The 21235-nt window shown below is 42.8% G+C and overlaps 2 protein-coding genes across 7 annotated transcripts in view; one reads left to right on the plus strand and one right to left on the minus strand.

Moving 5' to 3' along the window:
* The window catches only part of fasn (fatty acid synthase), a 30488-nt gene extending 19989 nt beyond the window's left edge, over positions 1-10499 (plus strand). For all 4 annotated transcript variants that reach the window (XM_039616239.1, XM_039616240.1, XM_031753129.2 and 1 more), the window contains exons 31-42: positions 2615-2737; positions 2900-3123; positions 3244-3445; positions 3549-3700; positions 4387-4478; positions 4560-4954; positions 5076-5267; positions 5451-5660; positions 7776-7987; positions 8365-8463; positions 8911-9162; positions 9291-10499. In XM_039616239.1, coding sequence (XP_039472173.1) covers positions 2615-2737; positions 2900-3123; positions 3244-3445; positions 3549-3700; positions 4387-4478; positions 4560-4954; positions 5076-5267; positions 5451-5660; positions 7776-7987; positions 8365-8463; positions 8911-9162; positions 9291-9428 — 2291 coding nt within the window. In that variant the 3' untranslated portion in view covers positions 9429-10499. The remainder of the gene's footprint in view (positions 1-2614; positions 2738-2899; positions 3124-3243; positions 3446-3548; positions 3701-4386; positions 4479-4559; positions 4955-5075; positions 5268-5450; positions 5661-7775; positions 7988-8364; positions 8464-8910; positions 9163-9290) is intronic.
* Positions 10500-12255: 1756 nt separating this feature from the next.
* rab3gap1 (RAB3 GTPase activating protein subunit 1) overlaps positions 12256-21235 on the minus strand; it is a 99162-nt gene continuing 90182 nt past the window's right edge. For all 3 annotated transcript variants that reach the window (XM_039616664.1, XM_039616663.1, XM_039616665.1), the window contains 4 exons: positions 20126-20229; positions 19141-19256; positions 18712-18814; positions 12256-13645 (listed from right to left, as the gene is read on the minus strand). In XM_039616664.1, the coding sequence (XP_039472598.1) occupies positions 13412-13645; positions 18712-18814; positions 19141-19256; positions 20126-20229 (557 nt within the window). In that variant the 3' untranslated portion in view covers positions 12256-13411. The remainder of the gene's footprint in view (positions 13646-18711; positions 18815-19140; positions 19257-20125; positions 20230-21235) is intronic.

The raw sequence follows: 21235 nt of genomic DNA on the forward strand, positions 1-21235 counted from the left end.
AGAATTAATTAATGGCAGGACTTCTTTGAGCAGTTTTGTAGGAATGGGGTCTAAAAGACACGTTGATGGTTTGGAGGAAGTAATTATTGAAGTTAACTCAGAAAGATCAATTGTAGAAAAAGAGTCTAACTTAACATCGATGGTACTAAAAGTAGCTGTAGATAATATTACATCTGTGGGATGATTATTGGTAATTTTTTCTCTAATGATAAGAATTTTATTTGTGAAGAAGTTCATGAAGTCATTACTAGTTAACGTTAAAGGATTGTTGGCTCAGTAGAGCTCTGACTTTTGTCAGCCTGGCTACAGAGCTGAAGAGAAACCTGGGGTTGTTCTTATTTTCTTCAATCAGTGACGAATAGTAAGATGTTCTGGCTTTATGGAGGGCTTTCTTATAAAGCAGCAAACTATTTCTCCAGGCTAAATGATGATCCTCTAAATTTGTGACAGGCCATTTCCTCTCCAGCTTACGAGTTATCTGCTTTAGGCTACGTGTTTGAGAATTATACCACGGAGTCAGGTACTTCGGATTTGAGGCTTTAGTTTTCACAGGAGCTACAGTATCCAGAGTCGTACGTAGTGAGGAGGTAAAATTATTAACAAGATAATCGACCTCTTTTGGAGTAGCGTTCAGATAGCTGCTCTGCTCTATGTTGGTACAGGGCATTGAAGATGATAACAGTGGGTGGATTATATTCTTAAACTTAGTTACAGCACTTTCAGAAAGACATCTACTGTGATAAAGTCTACTCTCCACTGCTGTGTAATCAATTATTGTAAATGTAAATGTTATCAGGAAATGATCAGACAGCAGAGGGTTTTCAGGAAACACTGTTAAATGTTCAGTTTCTATGCCATATGTTAAAACAAGATCTAGAGTGTGATTAAAGTGGTGGGTGGGTTCTTTTACATTTTGAGAGAAGCCAATTGAGTCTAATAACAGATTAAATGCCATGTTGAGGCTGTCATTTTTAGCATCTACATGGATGTTAAAATCACCCACAATAATGATTTTATCTGAGCTGAGCACTAAATCAGATAAAAGTCTGAGAAATCAGAGAGAAACTCTGTGTAAGGCCCAGGTGGACGATAGATGATAACAAGTAAGACTGGTTTCTGAGTTTTACAGCTGGGGTGGACGAGGCTAAGCATCAGGCTTTCAAATGAATTAAAAGTCTGTCTGGGTCTTTGGTTGATTAATAGGCTGGTGTGAAAAATTGCTGCCACACCGCCCCTCGGCCTGTGCTTGAGGTTTCTGGTAGTTAGAATGACTCGGGGTGTTGATTCATTTAAACTAACATAATCATCCTGCTGCAACCAGGTTTCTGTAAGGCAGAGAGTAAATCGATTTGTTGATCAATTATTAAGTCATGTACTAACAGAGACTTGGAGGAGAGAGACCTAATATTTAATAATCCACATTTCACTGTTTTACTCTTTGGTTCAGATGTGGATACTGTATTGTTCTTTCTTTGTGATTTTTTTTATGTTTAAGTTGTTTATTGCTGGTTTTAGTTGTTTTTTGTCTGTTTGGGAGCTGACACAGTCTCAATGGAGATGGGTTTTGGGGGTAGTAGGAGGAGAGAAGCTGCAGAGAGGCGTGTAAGACTGCAACTCTGCTTCCTGGTCCCAACTCTGGATAGTCATATTTTGGGAGTTTAATAAATTGGTCCATATTTCTAGAAATGAGAGCTGCTCCATCCAAAGTGGGATGGATGCCGTCTCTCCTAACAAGACCAGGTTTCCTCCAGAAGGTTTGCCAATTATCTATGAAGCCCACATCGTTTCTGGGACACCACTCAGACAGCCAGCAATTTAAGGAGAACATGCGGCTAAACATGTCACTCCTGGTCTGATTGGGGAGGGGACCAGAGAAAACTACAGAGTCCCACATTGTTTTGGCAAAGTTACACACCGATTCAATATTGATTTTAGTGACCTCCGATTGGCGTAACCGGGTGTCATTACTGCCGATGTGAATTATGATCTTACTGTATTTACGTTTACCCTTAGCCAGCAGTTTTAAATTTCCTTCAATGTCGCCTGCTCTGGCCCCTGGAAGACAATTGACTATGGTTGCCGGTGTCTCTAGCTTCACATGTCTGAGAACAGAATCACCAATTACCAGAGTTTGACCCCCGGCGGGTGTGTCGCCGAGTGGGGAAAAACGGCTGTGTTGGGGTCCTGGATCCAGAGACAGACATTAAGTCCAGGATTTCTCGTCTTTCTTTTAATTGTAATTTTCCCTGTCATGTCACGGTGCTGCTGCTCAGGAGCTCTCACTTAAAACTTATTATTGGTGAAATCTGCATCCTGCACCTGTGCCAGTGTGTTTCCTCCCAGTGCTGCCCGTCACTTTCAGCATCGATGACTGTGTGTGCTTCTGTGTGAGCACTGGTGCTGTTTTAAAAGCCAGTGTGTACTGTACTGTAGACACTTTGTTCCATGTTGAGGAACCCTAGAATGTCCTGGAACAAGACTTATGCACACAAGCTTTAGCAGGTTTTTGGGTTTAACAAGTAACAGTTGTGTGCACTGAAAAATCACCACTCTGTTATACTTCCATATTATACACTGTCTGTATGCGATGTCGTGTTTGCTGTGTGTGTTTCAGGGGTGGATGTGGTGCTGAATTCTCTGGCTGAGGAGAAGCTGCAGGCCAGTGTTCGCTGCCTCGCTCGACACGGACGATTCCTGGAGATCGGCAAATATGACCTTTCCAACAACACTCCTCTGGGTCAGTAGATTTGGTGTTTATTGACAACAGGATAGATAAATATATTTACATGTTTTATTAGTTTTTTTTTAAAGGTTCGTGTAGGTGTTAACCAGAGTTTTGTTGTCATAAATGATTCTTGAAGCCTTGACAAACACTGTCACGTTGCTGTGATTCCTTCAGGCATGGCGTTATTCCTTAAGAATGTGGCTTTCCATGGTATCCTGCTGGATGCTCTCTTTGAAGAGGGCAACCAAGAGTGGGAGGAGGTGTCCCAGTGTCTGCAGGAGGGCATTGTGGGAGGAGTAGTTCAGCCTCTGAGAACCACAGTGTTCGATAAGGACCAAGTGGAGCAAGCATTCAGATACATGGCTCAGGGCAAGCACATCGGCAAGGTCCTGGTTCAGGTGAGTGAAGTGTTTGTGCTGGACCTGCTCATTCCTAAATGCATGTGGTTGGTATATTACTGTGACTGCAGAGTGGTTGGACTGGTGCTTACCTTCTGACCAGCTTTTCTTTTCTCACAGGTCCGTTGTGAGGAACAGGGAGCAGCTGTACAGGCTGCTTCCCCTCTGTCGCTGCCAGCTATCTGTCGCACCTTCTGCCACTCGTCCCACTCCTACATTATAACTGGGGGGCTCGGGGGGTTTGGTTTGGAGCTTGCTCAGTGGCTGATGGAGAGGGGAGCCCGCAAACTGGTGCTGACTTCTAGATCAGGCGTGAGAAACGGTAAGGCACGATGACATGGTGCTTCTTACTGATGTGCACAGCCAAGTCCTGCATCAGTGCTGATGTGACTCATCTTACAGCTTCACTGTTGAACTGTCTTCAGGTTACCAGGCGAAGCGGGTGCATGAATGGCAGAATCAGGGTGTGGAGGTGTTTGTGTCCACCAGTGATGTCGGCACACTGAAAGGAACAGAGCAACTGATTGCTGAGGCCCATGCCATGGGTCCAGTGGGTGGTGTCTTTCACCTAGCCATGGTCAGCTTCCCTTTAGTTATTTATATGTGTCACCTTGGAAAAATCATCTTTTCACAGGTTTTATGGTCCTTCCTAAATTTGGACTACATATATGTGGTTGGTGCAGTCTTTGGCTGCTGTAGCTGTCACTGAGCTGAGCCCTCCATATTTTTGCTCTTCAGTGTCACTAACTAACCGTGGGTGGGGGGGTAACTTCCCCTCCCAGAAACAAGCCGTGGATGTGTTAGAGGCAGCAGTGACTTTTTAGAGCGAGTTTCTACCAGTGCGAATACCTAACAGTACTTTTATTTTGAAACAATACATTCAGAATTTTATTTTCTAAAGTAACTTCTCAGTCAAGACGGTTTGTTTACATTTACGACGTCGTCCACCTTCCAGCAGCCACCTCACTCGCTGTCTGACAGTCTAATGCTGACGTTGCTGTCAGTGTTTGGATACTGCATTATTACTGCAATATTACTACATTATTACTGCATTATTACTACATACTAGAATGATGGTCAGATCCCTTTGTTGGACTTCAATAGCTGCAGTGTCACATGACATGCAACGAAAACAAAAGCAAGAACGATGCTAACGATGTCGACTCTCAAGTTTCTCATCTATCAGATGCTAACATGCTAACAGCTAAACTACTGCCAGTTAACGTTTAAAGTGACCATTTGTTGATGTTTGTTTGCATTCAGGTGTTGAAAGACGGTATGTTGGAGAATTTAACTCCTCAGCTTTATCTCGAAGTTAACAAACCTAAAAATGACGGCACCATCAACCTGGACAGGTAAGTGAGAAGAGTGGCTCCTCCCTCTGTGTGTCACTGGGTACCATCTCTGATCTCTGGATGCTTCCATTCCCTCTCTAGAGTAACAAGGAAACTGTGTCCAGAGCTCAGACACTTTGTGGCCTTCTCTTCAGTCAGCTGTGGCCGTGGCAACGCTGGCCAAAGTAATTATGGCTATGCCAACTCTGCAATGGAGCGCGTGTGTGAGAAGCGCCACTATGATGGCCTGCCTGGACTTGCAGTCCAGTGGGGTGCCATTGGTGATGTTGGGGTGGTTCTAGAGACCATGGGTGGGAATGATGTTGTGATCGGTGGCACCCTCCCGCAGCGCATGGCATCCTGTCTGGAAGTGCTGGACTTCTTCCTGTGCCAGCAGCACCCAGTGGTGTCCAGCTTTGTGCTGGCAGAGAGGACGGTGGTAAAGAGTGAAGCAGGAAACCGGAAAGACTTGGTGGCCGCTGTAGCTCACATTCTAGGTAAGAGTCAAGTTATACCAAACTACCGCGGTCCTGTGTTGCTTTGGTAATCTTTGAGGTTACTTTGTATCACAGACATTGACTCATTTCTTCATTGTTTTTAACTTCTTCTCACTCACAGGTGTGCGGGATGTCAGCAGTCTGAATGCTGACACATCATTGGCTGATTTGGGTCTGGACTCTTTGATGGGTGTTGAGGTTCGCCAGACTCTGGAACGCGACTATGACATCGTCATGGCCATGAGGGATATCCGCCAGCTCACCATTAACAAGTTGCGAGAGCTGGCCAATAGCAAGCCAGAAGGAACAAGCGGTATGAAGAGCTGCTCTTTAAATGTAGAAAAATCTTTGTAGAGGTTTCAAGCTGTAAAAAAGCACTTATGTATGTTTTTAAATCTAGCTCATCTTATTGCATGTTAAGACTCTTGTTAATAAAATATATGAAATGTGTTTTTGTGTGTTCAAACATAACTGAGTACATCTCCCCACACTACAGCTAAGAAGGATGGTGTTCGCTCTGTGTTGGAGTCTGATCTGACCAAGCTGTTGGTCAGCCCCAGCAGCCCTACTGTGATGTCACTCAACAAGGTGAAGAGCCAGGACGGGCCCCTGTTCCTGGTACATCCCATTGAGGGCTCCATCGCAGCCTTTAAGACGCTTGCTTCTAAGCTCAGCGTGCCTTGCTACGGCTTGCAGTGCACCGAAGGTATGTTATACTTCAAAGACAATGAAAATACAGAGTGCTGCGCAAAAGGCAGGAGCTACTGTGCACTTTGCATATTTCCTTTTAAAAATACAGAGTCCTTTATGAAATGTGTGCAGACTCAGGTGGATGCAGTCAGAAACAGTTTGTAGACTTCAGTCAGTATTTGGTGTGTTCGCCTTCTTCAGCACAGCCTCGACTCTCTGAGGAAGCTTTTTGTGATTGAAGTCAATCAAATCTAAATGAAAAATCAATGAGAATTCTTCAGGACGTCCACAGCTCTCTGTTCTCTGTCAGCATGATCCCACACTGCTGGGTCCAGGTCCAGGTCCGGGTTCTGGGCCGATAGTGTTGCAGTGTGTCTGCGGATGGAAACTGTCTCCATAACTGACGTCACTTATGGAATCAATTCCTTTATTGATTCTTATTGGCTCCACTGTGAGAGTCAGAGAACAGTCAAACACATTCATTATGAATCAATTATATGATGTCAAATGTTGGAGGTGTGATCAGTGTTTGGGTCATTGGTGTACTCTATTACATACTGCATTACTTTTTAGAAGTGTTCTATCTTAATTACTCCCAAGACAAAGTAATTAGTTACTTGTCTATTAGTTACTTGTTACAGTGCTTTCTCTGTGAAGTGCACTGTCTCATAATTACATTTAACAATATAAACCTGCAGTCACACACACCAACATCCCTATGCAAACAGGACGCACAGAGTTTAGAGCAAACATGAAAACCAGCACAAACACACTGTAAAGTGGTCACCATGGTGATTCTACCTTAGAAACAGATATAACAGAGGCGACAGCTCGACTGACCATCACTGCCTCTGTTACCTGCTGAAGCTCAGCTTCCTCATCGCTCTGAGTTCTTGGATAGCTTGGAGCTAGCATGCTGTCTGTCCAGGCGCAGTTTGCACTTTAGCACTCTCGTCCTTTTGTGCAATAAACATAAAAGTAATATTCATATCCAGCTTTAGACTGCGCCACTACAATTCGTCCTGATTGTAGCACAAGTGGAACCAATAAGCAGGATTCATAGGCAAGCAGACAATCAGTTCCAAGGAGTTGAACTACTGGGAAGAACCAGTGCGATGCATTTTGTGGTACGTGTCGTGGTAGCTCCTGCTAGGATTTAGGACAGACCTGAGGTTGATGAGAAGGATCTGGGTGTTGTAGGGCCGTCCTGGCTGACACGACGCTGCGTGAAGCTCTGGGATGCTGCCTCTGGACTGGCAGACTGGGGTGGTGGTTCCCCTGTTTAAAAACCTAGACCTGAGCGTGTGCTCCAACTGTCACACTCCTCAGCCTCCCCCGAAAAGTCTATGCCAGGGTGCTGAAGAGCAGAGTGTGTCTGTCAGTCAGGCCTCTGATTCAGGAGGAAGCAGTTTGTGTCCTGGTCATGAACACTGGAGCAGCTTGTTATCCTCTCGACTGTATTGCAGGGTCTGTGGGAGTTTGCCCAACCAGTCTACATGTGGTTTGCGAGGCTTCGTACTTTTGTAGGATCTTTATCTTGCAGTATAAAGAGCCTTGCAGCAGCTGTTGTTGTGTTTTGGCGCTTCATGCATAACTTTTATGTCGTTTGAGTTTCAGGCTCGTTAGTGTTGCTGAGCTGTGTGCATCATCTGTGTGGGTTTGTCAGCATAATGGGGCTCATATTAAAATGACATTACAGTCACAGAGAAAAACTTTAAAATACAAAATCAACACTTTGAATCATCGTGGATATGACGTCTCCTCACTTGTCATCAGATGATGAGTGTGCGGCCTCACCAGGTGTCCCAATCATTTTTAGCCTCCACCGTGTATCAAAACATGTGTAACTGTTAAACAGCAAAATGTGTTAAAGCTGAAAGTCTGATTGTTCAAAGGTAAAACTACAAACATTGTGCTAATTTATACTTGTACATACACAGCTTCCTCCATAATGGCCCGAGGAAAATCAAAAACCTGATGTGATTTCATATTTTCTGCGTTTCTGGCCACAGTCACAGTTTAAAAGTTTAACTGTGGTTCTGTTCTCAGACCTTTTTCACTCACATGTCGTGCATCAGCTGTTTGTCACTGTGCAGCCAAACTAACTCCCCCTCATGTGTTTTCTTTGCAGCTGCTCCTCTGGATAGCATTCAGTCCCTGGCAGCCTACTACGTGAGCTGTGTCAGGCAGGTGCAGCCGGACGGGCCGTACAGAGTCGCTGGCTATTCTTTTGGTGCCTGTGTAGCATTTGAAATGTGCTCTCAGCTGCAGACCCAGAATCAGCCTGTGGAGTACCTGTTTCTCTTTGATGGCTCACATTCATATGTGGCGGCGTACACACAGGTCAGAGAAACACTCGCGCATCTTTATTTCATCTAATCAAAACATATTGGGGATGATTGGCAGTGAGCCGCAGATGCATTAAATGTGAAGGAAGCGTCATGTGGCACGCTCGGGGATTTTACCTGAACGTGTTGACCTGTGATGGATGAAGTCACAGGCCTGATGCAGGGAACAGCAGTTTATGATAGTCACAATATGATTTGTTAAGGTTTCAGTATATGTGGGAATTTACTGCACATGTCACTCTAAGACTGATAAAGGCTGTTTCCTTATTCTAACTAAGCTGCTTTATAATGTGAGTGATGTTGACTTTGAAGGATGAGCTCTGGTCACATGATCTGCATGTGAACAGGTGTAACTGTGTTTTTCATTTGCAGAGCTACAGAGCCAAGCTAACCCCCGGCAACGAGTCTGAGGCTGAAACTGAAGCCTTGTGTGCCTTCATCCAGCAGTTCACTGGCATTGAATACAACAAGGTATACTGGCTCTGACCCACACGTTCACACACAAATACTCCTTTATGTGGCATCAGCGTTAAAGGCCACGCAACCTCAACTTTTGCCTCACGGCGCTTGTTAACTGTAAGGTAAAGATGGTGACTGTAACATAGTCCAGTCTGGAGCTGCTGTTCCAGCACAGTCTGTGTGTGGTGCAGGTTTGACTCGACAATGATGTGATGTTTGGACCTGTTATGGAGACTAAAGTAAAACATTCGGTTAAATCAAAGCTCCGTACAGTTTCTCACTGAAAGCTGACATTTGTAACTCCTGAATATCGAAACATCTTTATTATGCATTTTTATATAATAAGATCTGTGATGTGCATTAATTATGTGTCACTTTTCTGAAAACATTAATCTCTCCATGAGCACGCGGTAAAGTTTGCTATGAACTTAAAGTCGTCTCCATGGTTACGTCTTACAGCTTTTGGAGACTCTTCTCCCGCTGTCAGACCTGAATGCACGTGTCAGTGTGGCCGTGGACCTAATCACCTCCGCTCACAAGGACATCAACCGAGACTCACTGCACTTTGCAGCCTCTGCCTTCTACTACAAGCTAAAGGCTGCTGATGCATATGTACCTTCTGCAAAATACCACGGCAGTGTGAAGCTGCTGCGCGCCAAAACCAGCAGCGAATATGAGCAAAACCTGGGAGCTGACTATAAGCTCAGCGAGGTAACAATGCACATTTACATCAGTCTTATCCTTACTGTGTGTGTGTGTGTGTGTGTGTGTGTGTTTTTTCTATAAGCTCTCAGTCTGAGCCTTCGAATGTTCAAACAGTGTAATGCATCTTTCTTCAGGTCTGTGATGGCGAGGTGTCAGTCCACGTCATCGCGGGAGATCACCGCACTTTCCTAGAAGGCGAGGGGGCGGAGTCTATCAAGAACATCATTCATAACTCACTGGCTGAGCGAGCTGTCAAACCAAGGGAGGGTTAAACATCCACCGTCTCTTCACCCTAATTCCACAGCTTTCCCCAAACTAGACTGTAAATGTGTCGTTATAGGAAGTCTTTGCGCTGCTTATGTTTTCATGCTACTTTTATCCTAATATCCCAAATGTTAATGCTTAGTGAACCAATCGACATCCCATCATCTCACAGCTCCATCCATTCCAACTGCAAGTTTTGGGCTTTTTTTTGTTGCCATACGTTGTTGTTTGCAGAAGTTCATCCCACAACAAAATAACGTGGTTAAAAAATTAATGTAACAAACTAACAGTCACTGACACATTTATTGAATTCTGAATTACATAACATCACTTAAATTGGTGTTTTTCCACATGCAGACACCAGTAGACAGGCAAACACGCTGTGACCAGCCTGATGAGCAACTGTGGAGGGCTGACCCTGCAGCCGTGTTTCTGCATACTAACTACTCTTAACACAAGTTGGAGGCATTTCTTTATTTTGTGACATTTGTTTACTTTTGAGTCATGTGACCACACAGTCATCAGTTACTGTGGCAACCAGCAAATGTTTACATTGTCAATAAGTTAACAACAAATTAATTGTTTCATAAACTGTATTTTTTTTTTTTTTTTTTTAACAATGACACTTGTTGTATTACTGTAATTTACAGACCAGTTATTTCACTAATTCAGAAGAAAAACAGGGCTGCTTGTCTTCATGATGGACTGTATCAAACACACGCTGTTGTTCTGACAGACACCTGTGACAGTTTAGAGGCGTCGCTAAGGACCAAATGTGTCTCTTCAGAGGTTAATCGGAGATCGTGAATGATCACTGTACCATGAGGACAGTGAGATCATATTTACTGATGTAACCTGTAAGGCTTTGGTCCAGAAATCTAAAACCCTCAGCAAATAATCCAAACCTGAGTACAACAGCTGGCCTGAGACCTGTGATTGGGTCAGTGAAGGAAGCTGCTGATTGGAGATGAATGTGCTGAGGAGTCACAGTAAGATGGATGTGACAATAAAGGCCTCTGTGTTTTATTGTAATATTTCTGTTATGTATTGTAGGACTAATAAAGGCCTCTCAACAGTCACTCAGTGTTTTCCTTCATTGTAACAAGCCTGTCCTGTTGGATCTATGATTCCTGTGCTTTTATTGTCGTTACTATTTCTGATCATTTATTTTGTAAATGGGGTCCTGTTGGCCCAGAAAATTCTTAGTCCCTGTTGACATGGTGCCACCCGACCATTTAGTTCAGACCATTAAAGCAATTGGACTGGTTCTATATGACACTTTTCTACATGCAACAAAGGTGGTAATGAAAGGAGAACAACTTTTTTGCCTGTATTTCATAGCACAATGAAGACCAGACTTTTTTTCTTTTTTCAGGCCCCTCTTCTGTGGAACCAGCTTCCAGTTTGGATTCGGGAGACAGACACTATCTCTACTTTCAAGATTAGGCTTCAAACTTTCCTTTTTGCTAAAGCATATAGTTAGGGCTGGACCAGGTGACCCTGAATCCTCCCTTAGTTATGCTGCAATAGACGTAGGCTGCCGGGGATTCCCATGATGCATTGAGTTTTTCCCTTCCAGTCACCTTTCTCACTCACTATGTGTTAATAGACCTCTTTGCATCGAATCATATCTGTTATTAATCTCTGTCTCTCTTCCACTGCATGTCTTTATCCTGTCTTCCTTCTCTCACCCCAACCAATCACAGCAGATGGCCCCGCCCTCCCTGAGCCTGGTTCTGCCGGAGGTTTCTTCCTGTTAAAGGGAGTTTTTCCTTCCCACTGTCGCCAAAGTGCTTGCTCATAGGGGGTCATATGATTGTTGGGTTTTTCTCTGTATGTATTATTGTACGATCTACTGTACAATATAAAGCGCCTTGAGGCGACTTCTGTTGTGATTTGGTGAAATAAAATTGAACTGAATTGAATTGAACCAGACAGCAAAGCAGGGAGGGAGGAATAAAGGGCCTCAGATCAGAGTTGAACGTGGGCTGCTGTATTTACCCTACGACCAGGTGACATGGTCACCCACCCAACCCTTACACACAACAGTATTTCACTTCAGCTGCTAGGAGTATGTGGGTCAAGCATGCAGACTGAACTTTAGCTGCATTTTAGAAAGCCAGGTTTATTCCACCACGAGTTCATGAATGAAGGCTAGAACAAATGTCCCGGCTGAAGGAGGAGGGGCTGCAGAGGTGTATAAACACAGGTGGGTGGGGCAGAGCTAGTGTGCAGGATGACTCAGTGACCTGCACTGACGTGTACGTTGGTGAAGATTTTGTTAAAGTTAAATATTTTCAAGCTGATAAGTAAATTAGCCAGTGAGCTAAGTTGAGCGGACCGACTGGATTTTCATTTTGGAAAAATGCAGATGTGCAGTAAGGTTTTCATGCTCTTCACTAACATCTGATCGCTGAGAATATATCAACAGTAATAATGTCGTGTAATTCCCACGGCTCTGTATGGGCCCTGAATGCACAGATGTTGAGTAGCTGTCACAAAGTCACGAGCATCAACATTGTTCCAGGCAGTACTTCAAATACGTGTTGTTGCTGCACCTGTGTATGCTTCCCCATCACATTTATCACCTGTTCCTCTGGTGTCTCTGATTGGAGCACGCAGGTGTGTGAAGCAGAGTGAAATCACGCACCTAATGCTGTTTTATTCAACCTGGAGCTTAGAAGTTTTAATTAACAAAGGTGTCAAACATGATCTAATTCTTTGTCCCCTTCAACATTAAATGTTGTTTTTTGAAGTAACAGGTTCTAATGAATGAACTGTAATCAGTGATCTTAAAAGGCTGTGATAACGTGTCGCTGATAAAATACTCAGTCATTTTCAAATTATTCACTTTAGTTCAATTCAACTTTATTGTTTTACAGTGCCAACAACAGCAGTCGCCATCAGCTCTACAATATTACAGAGAACATTCCCCAAATCAAAAATCCTGTGTGTGCACTGCAGCTGTGGGTGGAAGGACTCAGGTTAGCCTTCAACAGGAAGAGGCGGGTGGGTGGTCAGCGGTACGAAGGACGAAACACAAGACGACAGTTAATGAACTGTAAAGCACTGACTGCTGCTTTAGTAACAAATCAAATGAACACTGAAAGCAAATCAGAAAATGCCCTGTCGTTAAGTGTGCTGAATTATGGGATGGATACACACTTAACAAAACAAAGAAAATATTACAAAACAAATTTTCCCCTCACGCTGTCGGACACGAAGTCGGACACGCTGATGGCCTCGTGGAACCAGCTCGATCTCCTAAAACATCACAGTCAGCTGTAAAGTGTCGTTTCAGTTTTTATACAACGTCAAATCACCTCAAAGAGCTTCACATTTGAACAATCAGGTTATGAACAGAAATAAGAACTGTACGGTCTAGTTCTGGTTGGATGCAAACAAACAGCTGTGTGTTAATCCATGCAGCAACAGCAGGACATGCTGGAGGATGTAGCTCAGCTGAAACGACCCATGAAGTCCTCACGAACTCTGACGTGTTTACCATCAGGACCAATCCCTGCAACTGAAATATATTTCTACTAAATATCAGAGTTGAGAAGGTTGTGTTAGCGTGTGGTGAGTGCAGGATGGGTAACTCCATTCTAACGACGAATTTAATTTCCTTAAAAAGGCACCAAGAGAAGCTTTGAAGGTAAAATGAAGGTTTTAGTGTGAAACTGTTTTACCACAGCAGCATGGAAAGCTGCAGCTTTATGAATACACAGAAGGATTTAGTTTCACATATTTCCAGACAAAGCCATAAATACTTCTTAATCAATGCCAGTAATATACTGCTTCTTGCTTTTAAGCTTGGGCGAGCCGTAGATGCTGAAATATTGCACTGTTCTTACCAATAAAGCGAGCAAACAAATGAAGAAATGTATTTCTATGATCTTACTCCATGGCCACGTTCATACATGTGAAAGTCTCCATCCTGTGTCCTTCACTTATCTTTATCCAAGGTGTGAACTGTTCACAAATGTAGGACTTAAAAGAAGGACGTGTCTGTGGAGAAGGCTCCTGCCAACCTAAACTCCTCCCTCATCAGGACACAGAAGAGCCGCTGAGGCAGCGCCTTGGAGTACGGTGCTGGTCGCGGCACACAGGTGCGCAACAAAATCTCCCGGCCTGCTGGAGGAGGGAAATCTGGTACTCTGCTGCTTCCCCCAGTTTGCTTCTTGTCAGATCCCAAGTCCTCATCGACAGGCGCCAGGAGGGCAGCCTAAAAGGGCAAAGGTCAAATGTTAGCAAACAGCAACCGAATCTGAAGAAATGTGCTGCACCCACTAAAGAGGTCAACATCTGGGTATTCAGAAGTACTGTAACCGAGTCTCCCACAGAGACGAGACCTGATCCAGACTACACCAAAGTCCTGACAACAACTCACAAACACAGCTCATCTACTAACACCTCACTGCACCTGCATGCTGCTGATCCTGTCTGTGACTAGAAATGCTTTCAATAAAGTAAAACAGAGGCTTGTTTTCTATGAGCGTAAACAGGGATTCTCTTTTTCAGTCTCAGTGTAACAAACATGTTTACTGAAAGAATTTTTCAGTAAACATGTTTTTGTTAATTCAGTAAAATCTGCAAAGATGATTTTTGACTGTTGGCAGAAACAAACAGAGACAACAGAGTGTGGGACAGACGCATAACCAGAGCTGGAGGACAGGAAGTCAGGACACGTCTATGTGCTTCACAGTGGGACTAGAACATGAACATTTCTACATACAGCACAGGCGGCAACTAAAACATGGGGAAACTGTGCAAACCTCCACGTCACCAAAAAGACCCTGCAGGTCCCATCAGAGCAACGGCAGAGAAAACAGATGAAACGTCTGTTAGAGAGAAATCTGTCAAAACGCTTCACTGCTTTCTTACCTGTATGACACGAAAAGGGTTTTGTTTTTTAACAATAAAGAAAACATGCAGGCTTATTTGTCTAATCAATGCAAAAGTTCAAACATGTCTCTTTTAAGCCTCATTATCTGCTGAGATCATTGTAAAGACACAGACGGGATCCTGATCCATTTGTTCTTTATATAATTACTGTTTTTACTGTAATGTAGAATATTGTGGACATAATACACAGACTGCAGTCTAAATACTGCTAAAAACAGCCCTTTTTATTTTTAAGGTTTTACATATTACCACACAATAATGAGTCACCTGATCCTTAGCAGGTCTGTATACAGAAATACACCAGGTCATTATATATTTAAGAAAAGCGAAGCCAAACTGCTCCTGTGTGACAGATGAAGTCCACCTTTAAATAGCAAACAGCATTTAGATGCTGCTAATGAAACTCACTCGATTAGTGGCAGCACTGGTCTGTGGGCTGGGGACACTGGCGACACCAGTACAGCAACACTTTTCACAGCGCCACCATGTGGATCAAACTGTATTCTGGGTCAAACCTGATGTTTTATCATTTACACTGAACAAAAATATAAACGCAACACTTTTGTTTTTGCTCCTGTTTTCATGAGCTGAACTCAAAGATCTGAAACATTTTCTACAAACACAAAGAACCCATGACTCTCAAACATTGTTCACAAATCTGTCTAAATCTGTGTTAGTGAGAACGTCACGTTTGCTGAGATAATCCATCCCACCTCACAGGTGTGGGATGTCAAGGTGCTGATTAGACAGCATGAATACTGCACAGGTGTGTCTGAGACTGCCCACAATAAAAGGCCACTCTGAAATATGCCGTTTGCTCACACAGCACAATGACACACAGGTCGCAAAACCAGTCAGTATCTGGTTCAGCTCATGGAAACAAAAGTGTTGCGTTTATATTTTTGTTCAGTATAATAAATACTGAGATGTGTAATAATATCATGTGTTGCTCATCTGAGGATGCTGCAAAGAACCAGATTATTTTTATTATCCTGTTTGTCTGTTATGTGAACCTTTGGAGAGGACGTACTTTACGGTGACTGAGTGTGTTTATCGCACTATGTTAAATGTAACTGTGAGAGACACGAGGCTTACTGCTCATGGTTACCTCATCAGTTGTGAAGTCAGCCAGCTTGATGCAAGAAACAGGAAGAACAAAAGAATGAAAGAGCAACAGACAGATGAAAAACAAAAACAGACTTTATAACCGACAGAGCTGAAATCTGTCACCAGCTGTAGGAGGTAACGCTCTGAACCACGTTGTTCCTCATGCATGCATTAACAGATGGCGCTTTTGCTGCCTATAGTCTCTTGAGCATGCTGACATACAATGGTTGGATTCTCCTATAATACTGTATCAGCTGACCCTCAAATTCTTATGATCTCGAGCTTCTTCAGTCTCAGTGAATCTTTAGTTGGCTCAGATGCATCATTTGGTGTTTGAGTGTAACAAGGTGGTTGTAACACAAAAGGTGTGTATGTGTTTGTGTAAACAGGTGAGTGTGGTTTGTAGTGTCAAATTAAAGCAGCGTGTCTAACCAACCACATCTCCAGGGCTGAATCAGGTGACCACGAGCCATCGCTCCACAGCTGCTGAGGGAGTTTTTCCTTGTAAACTACAACCCTCATTCACCCTTTCACAGACATGCAGCAATTAACTGTATGAACAATAAACTGTATTCATACACACAAATCCCTTTAGGGTTGTGTCAGCGAGGGCAAACGTGCCACATCAAATACATGGAGCTACAAGCTGTGGGGACCCACTGTCAGTAAGGGAGCTTTATCTATTAACAAACAACAGTTACCTCAAGCCGCTTTTATGTTATAAGGCAAAGACCCTGCAGTAATACAGGGAAACATTAGGTGACCGTCTGTGAGCGACAGTGGGAACCAAAGCAAGACTTGCTTCTAACAAACATCCATCCATAGATGAGGGGCAGACGGACTGAATGCAGAGAGGTCTATTAACACATGTTGAGTGAAGAAGAAACACCCAGTGCATCATGGGAAACTTAGACCTATAACTTAGACCTGTCCGCCTTAGCATATGGTACTTCTGGGGTATAGCGCTTAGTTTCCAGTGTGATATTCGCTCCTTGTTTACCGTCGGGTTTTCCAAAACAAGTCAACCAAATGGACGAATCAAGCAGCGATTTACATTTCTCAAGATGCCGAATATATCTGTAGATGATTTTCATCGACTTGTCAATATTTTCCCCCCCCGCGCCTCAGAGCAAACAAGAAAGGATCCAAATTCTATATTTCACAGTATTTGTATACAGCGGTCCCTCGTGTATCGCAGGTGTTATGTTCTAAAAATAACCTGCAATAGGTGAAATCTGCGAAGTAGCCAACCTTATTTTTTTACAATTATTATAGATGTTTTAAGGCTGTAAAACCCCTCACTACACACTTTACACACTCAGACAGGCATGAACATTTTCACACGTTTCTCTCTTGTTTAAACTCTCAAAGTTCAAACCTTGGTAGAAAAATAAGTCCAGTATTATAGAATGAAACCAAAGACCAAACCCTGTTTTCAGGTCCAGAACATGAGAATAGAGCAGCTGCCAGAGAATTCAACATCAGTGAATCATTAATGAATCAATGAATCAGCGATCGATGTAGCAATTCTGTACTGTACAGGAGAGACAGCACGGAGGAGATCGACAATGGTCTGCAGCCAATCAGGATGCAGAACACAATGCGCTGTTTTTAAAAAAAAAAAAAAAAAAAAAAAAAAAAAAAAAAGCATGCAAACTTGCACAAAAAAAAAAAAATCTGCGAAACAGCGAGGCCGCATTATAGCGAGGGACCGCTGTAATTTTGAAGGTACGTCACAACATACCCTTCGTAAATACTAATCTGTAGAGACCCTTATCAGCAATCATTTCTGTGGCTCTTTTCACAGTTTGTTGACATGCTGTGTAAGTGTGCCCCTGACTAGCTGATATCGACATAATGGGGAAACCTTTGACTATTGTTCACCTGTAGTCTGAATGCTGAAAGAATTGTCACTATACAGAGACGTGCTTCTGATTTTGTAATGCAGTTCTGCTTGTGTTGAATGATGTAAACAAACAATCGATCTACACGCTTCAAACGTCAAAATTGATCATTTGATTTCCTTATGACACAGTAATGGTGGGTGTTCCCACCTTGTGCTCTTTGTAACTTAACACGATCTTTCAGTTTTCATGTTTTGGACATGAATTTGGAGTATATCTTTGCAGTAGCAATTGACTGCAAAGTGAAGCTACCGGAAATGTACAACCCTACATCCGATCTTAAAACAGAAAGTTAGCATTTTCTCGTGCACAGGATCTATTGCAGACTAATTAAGGTTCCTGGTCCAGCCCTAACTATATGCTTTATCAAAGAGGAAAGTTTGAAGCCTAATCTTGAAAGTAGAGATAGTGTCTGTCTCCCGAATCCAAACTGGAAGCTGGTTCCACAGAAGAGGGGCCTGAAAACTGAAGGCTCTGCCTCCCATTCTACTTTTAAATACTCTAGGAACAACAAGTAGGCCTGCAGTGTGAGAGCGAAGTGCTCTAATGGGGTGATATGGTACTACAAGGTCATTAAGATAAGATGGGGCCTGATTATTTAAGACCTTGTATGTGAGGAGCAGGATTTTGGATTCATGTTCCAGTCGATGCATCAGAGTCAATTTGGGATCCAGTGTGGAGCACATGGACATTTTTAAGGCTTAAAGAACAAACCGATGATTCGATTAGATACTTGGCTCCATCTCTGGAGTCACAGCCACCAAAGCTTTGTTTCAGTCACTGCTAACACTGTAAACATATACAAATGCACATTAATAGTTGTTACTGCAGAAAGAGAAAAAGAAGCGTCAAAGACAGGAAGGAGATCTGGTCCACTGTGGAGAGAGCTACACAACTTTGATACTGCAGAATTATCACACAGTATGACTGATAATTCTTTAGTTTTCATTGATAGTTTTCTCTTTTTCAGCTAATGGTAAACAGACTGGTTCTTGTAGCACTTTTCTGCTGTGAACTCTGAACGTGCTTCACACCACAGCAGCAGCAATTGCGTGTTTCAGGAAGAAACACAACGTTACAATAGAGCAGATTCTCCTGACACTGACAGACAACAGCACGTCTTTACATCAGTGCTTACCACGTCCTTCCAGTTTCATCTACATGAAGTATATTATAAATAAAACAGCGCTTACTTCATGTCTTGTTCTAGGACCGGGACACCGACCTATTCTTAATGCTGATATTGAATAAGTGGTTGACTGGTGTGTGTGTGTACCTCTAAAGACAACTCTATAGATGCCAAATACATAACTTCCTCTATACATGAAATTGGCAGCAAGACGTGGAAAGGACACGGAGGCAGAGTGAGAGTTACCCTCTGAGCACTGATGAAGAGTCTGTGGATTATACTGCCAGCCAGCCCCTGGCCTGCTCCTGTCACTACCACCTCTGGTTCCTCCAGCAGGGAGCTCACAAACCTAGAGACAACACACAGTGTGGAAAATGTTACAATATTCGCACATACACAAAACAAAACACTTAAATAAGAACATGTAAAACCTGAAGACACCAAAACTATGAATAAGACCAACAACATGAGCGAGAAAGAAACGTGTGAACTGACTGTGATCCTTGAGACACCGTCTTTGTGAAACGTTAACAGATGCATTGTGACAACCGGTTTACCGACAAACTATTTATAGTGACCGTGGAGATGGTTACATATTACCAACAGCACAAACATGTGCAAAGCTGTCAGTGAGAGCAGCAAACAGACAGAGGCGGCTCAAACTCTGTGGCTCACTTCTTCAGTTCATCAGCAGCCTCTCCGCTGTCGTCCTCAGGAATGGAGAACTTGGCCTTGAGCGAGCGAGCTTGAGTGATGACTGTCTCCATGGTCAGCAGCTGGTTAATCAAATCCTGCACACAGGACAAGAACACGCAACACAACTGTCTGCTCAATCCTGACAGCACGAGACCCCAAGACTGTCACATTTATACACATACGTAGTTTTTCCTACGTGGAACGTTATGGGGTGAGTCTCGGGGTGTAAAAGGCGTGTTTGGGGTCACAGTGGATACATGTCATGCTTAAACGTACTTTGAGAAAGCCAAGAGTACTTTTACACAACAAGACATGTTTAGAAACACTGTCCAATCAAGCAGAAATAACATGGTGGGGTTTAGCTGTGCAGCTGTACAGTGCCATTCAAAGAAAAGGGGCCGTATGGATACAGAGTGCTAGTGAGAAGAACATTTTTTATATGTGAAGAAGTGATGATTGTTCTCAGACTTTAGGACAGTATTAAAGCAGGTGTTTAATGCACCTAATGTGTGATCAAACTCAATAATAACAATCTCTGTCTCTGTTTTGGATCACTGATAAACACATCCTATATCTGCAGAGTATAAAAGCTTTGAGCCCAGGTGCCTAAGGGAACAGGCGAAGGAATTACCTAGGTTTAGAAAAAAAAGAAGTTAGCCATCACTGAGGAAGCACTGGAGTTTGTTATTCCAGCTTCCACCACAATCTCACTGCACCACACCCCTGTTTTCATGGTTCAACCATCAACGGTCATAATAATTATCAACCAAGTTCCCAGCCATGGTGCACACTGTCCAATCTATGTACACCTCATGTACAGCACATACTCAACTACAAAAAAAAAAAACCACAGTTAACAATCACTGATTAATTTATTTAAAACCAAAACTTTTTTGGGTGAATCTAATTATACATTCTTTTAAACTGAATTATTTGCAGAAAGTCCAGTTGAGTTTACACTGACCTCTAACTTCTTGTAGTCCTGGCTGGGGCACTGCAGGAGCTTGCTCGCTTGAACTGTAGCTTGCTGAATGTTTTTTTGCACTGATGGAATATCTTCAGCAGACTCTATGAAAGAGAAGAAATGACAGTGTTTCCAGAGTGAGAGAAAGCTGTGATTAAAAGAAACACCTGCCACGTTTGTAACCTAAATTACTGTTAACATGAGAAAAAGCCTAAAATCTAGTAAACCTGCAAACCTTTATCTTACTAATATAGATCCTTTTGAAATAAACAAAACCTTCACAACATTTTATAATAATCTTTACAACAGAGATAAAAACATATCCACAAAGACTTGCTGGATTATTATTAGAGTTAATTATTCCACCTATTTCAGAGGATTGCAGAACACATCTGCAAATAGAAATTAGGCCTTTTGTCCAGGAATATACCCACATGTGCTTTGGCAACAGTGGGAAGGAAAAACTCCCTATAAACAGGAAGAAGCCTTCAGCAGAGACAGGCTCAGGGAGGGGCGGGGCCATCTGCAATAACTGAGTACAATAACCTCAGTTTGATCTGAATTAAGAAGCAGAAAGTTAGCGGCCATCCAGGTCTTTATGTCTTTAAGACATTCCTGCAGTTTAACTAATTGGTGTGTGTTACCTGGCTTCATGGATAGATAGAGCTGCGTGTCATCTGCATAGCAGTGAAAATTTATGCTATGTCTTCTAATGATGCTGCCTAAGGGAAGCATGTATAATGTAAACAGAATTGGTCCTAGCACTGAACCCTGTGGAACACCATAATTAACCTCAGTGAAGAGGACTCTCCATTTACATGCACAAACTGGAGTCTATTAGATAGATATGATACAAACCTTCACACATTCACATGTTATCAGTACGGAGCAGTCTCTGTCAACCTCTGGAAGTAAAGCTTTTAGTAAGTGTCATAAGATCAAAATACATTTTTTTAAAAAGTGAAACGAGGACATTATTGCTGTGTCCAAGCTATTTTTTGTATTTTGTAGTCCAGACTTAATCAGAATTAATTTGCATACAACCTGGATATGCACCAAAGCATTTCTGACCTGCTGAAACATTCTGGGATATTACAGAATAAATTAAAA

Source organism: Oreochromis aureus, linkage group 8 (assembly GCF_013358895.1).
Source record: "Oreochromis aureus strain Israel breed Guangdong linkage group 8, ZZ_aureus, whole genome shotgun sequence".
Taxonomy (NCBI): Eukaryota; Metazoa; Chordata; class Actinopteri; order Cichliformes; family Cichlidae; genus Oreochromis; species Oreochromis aureus.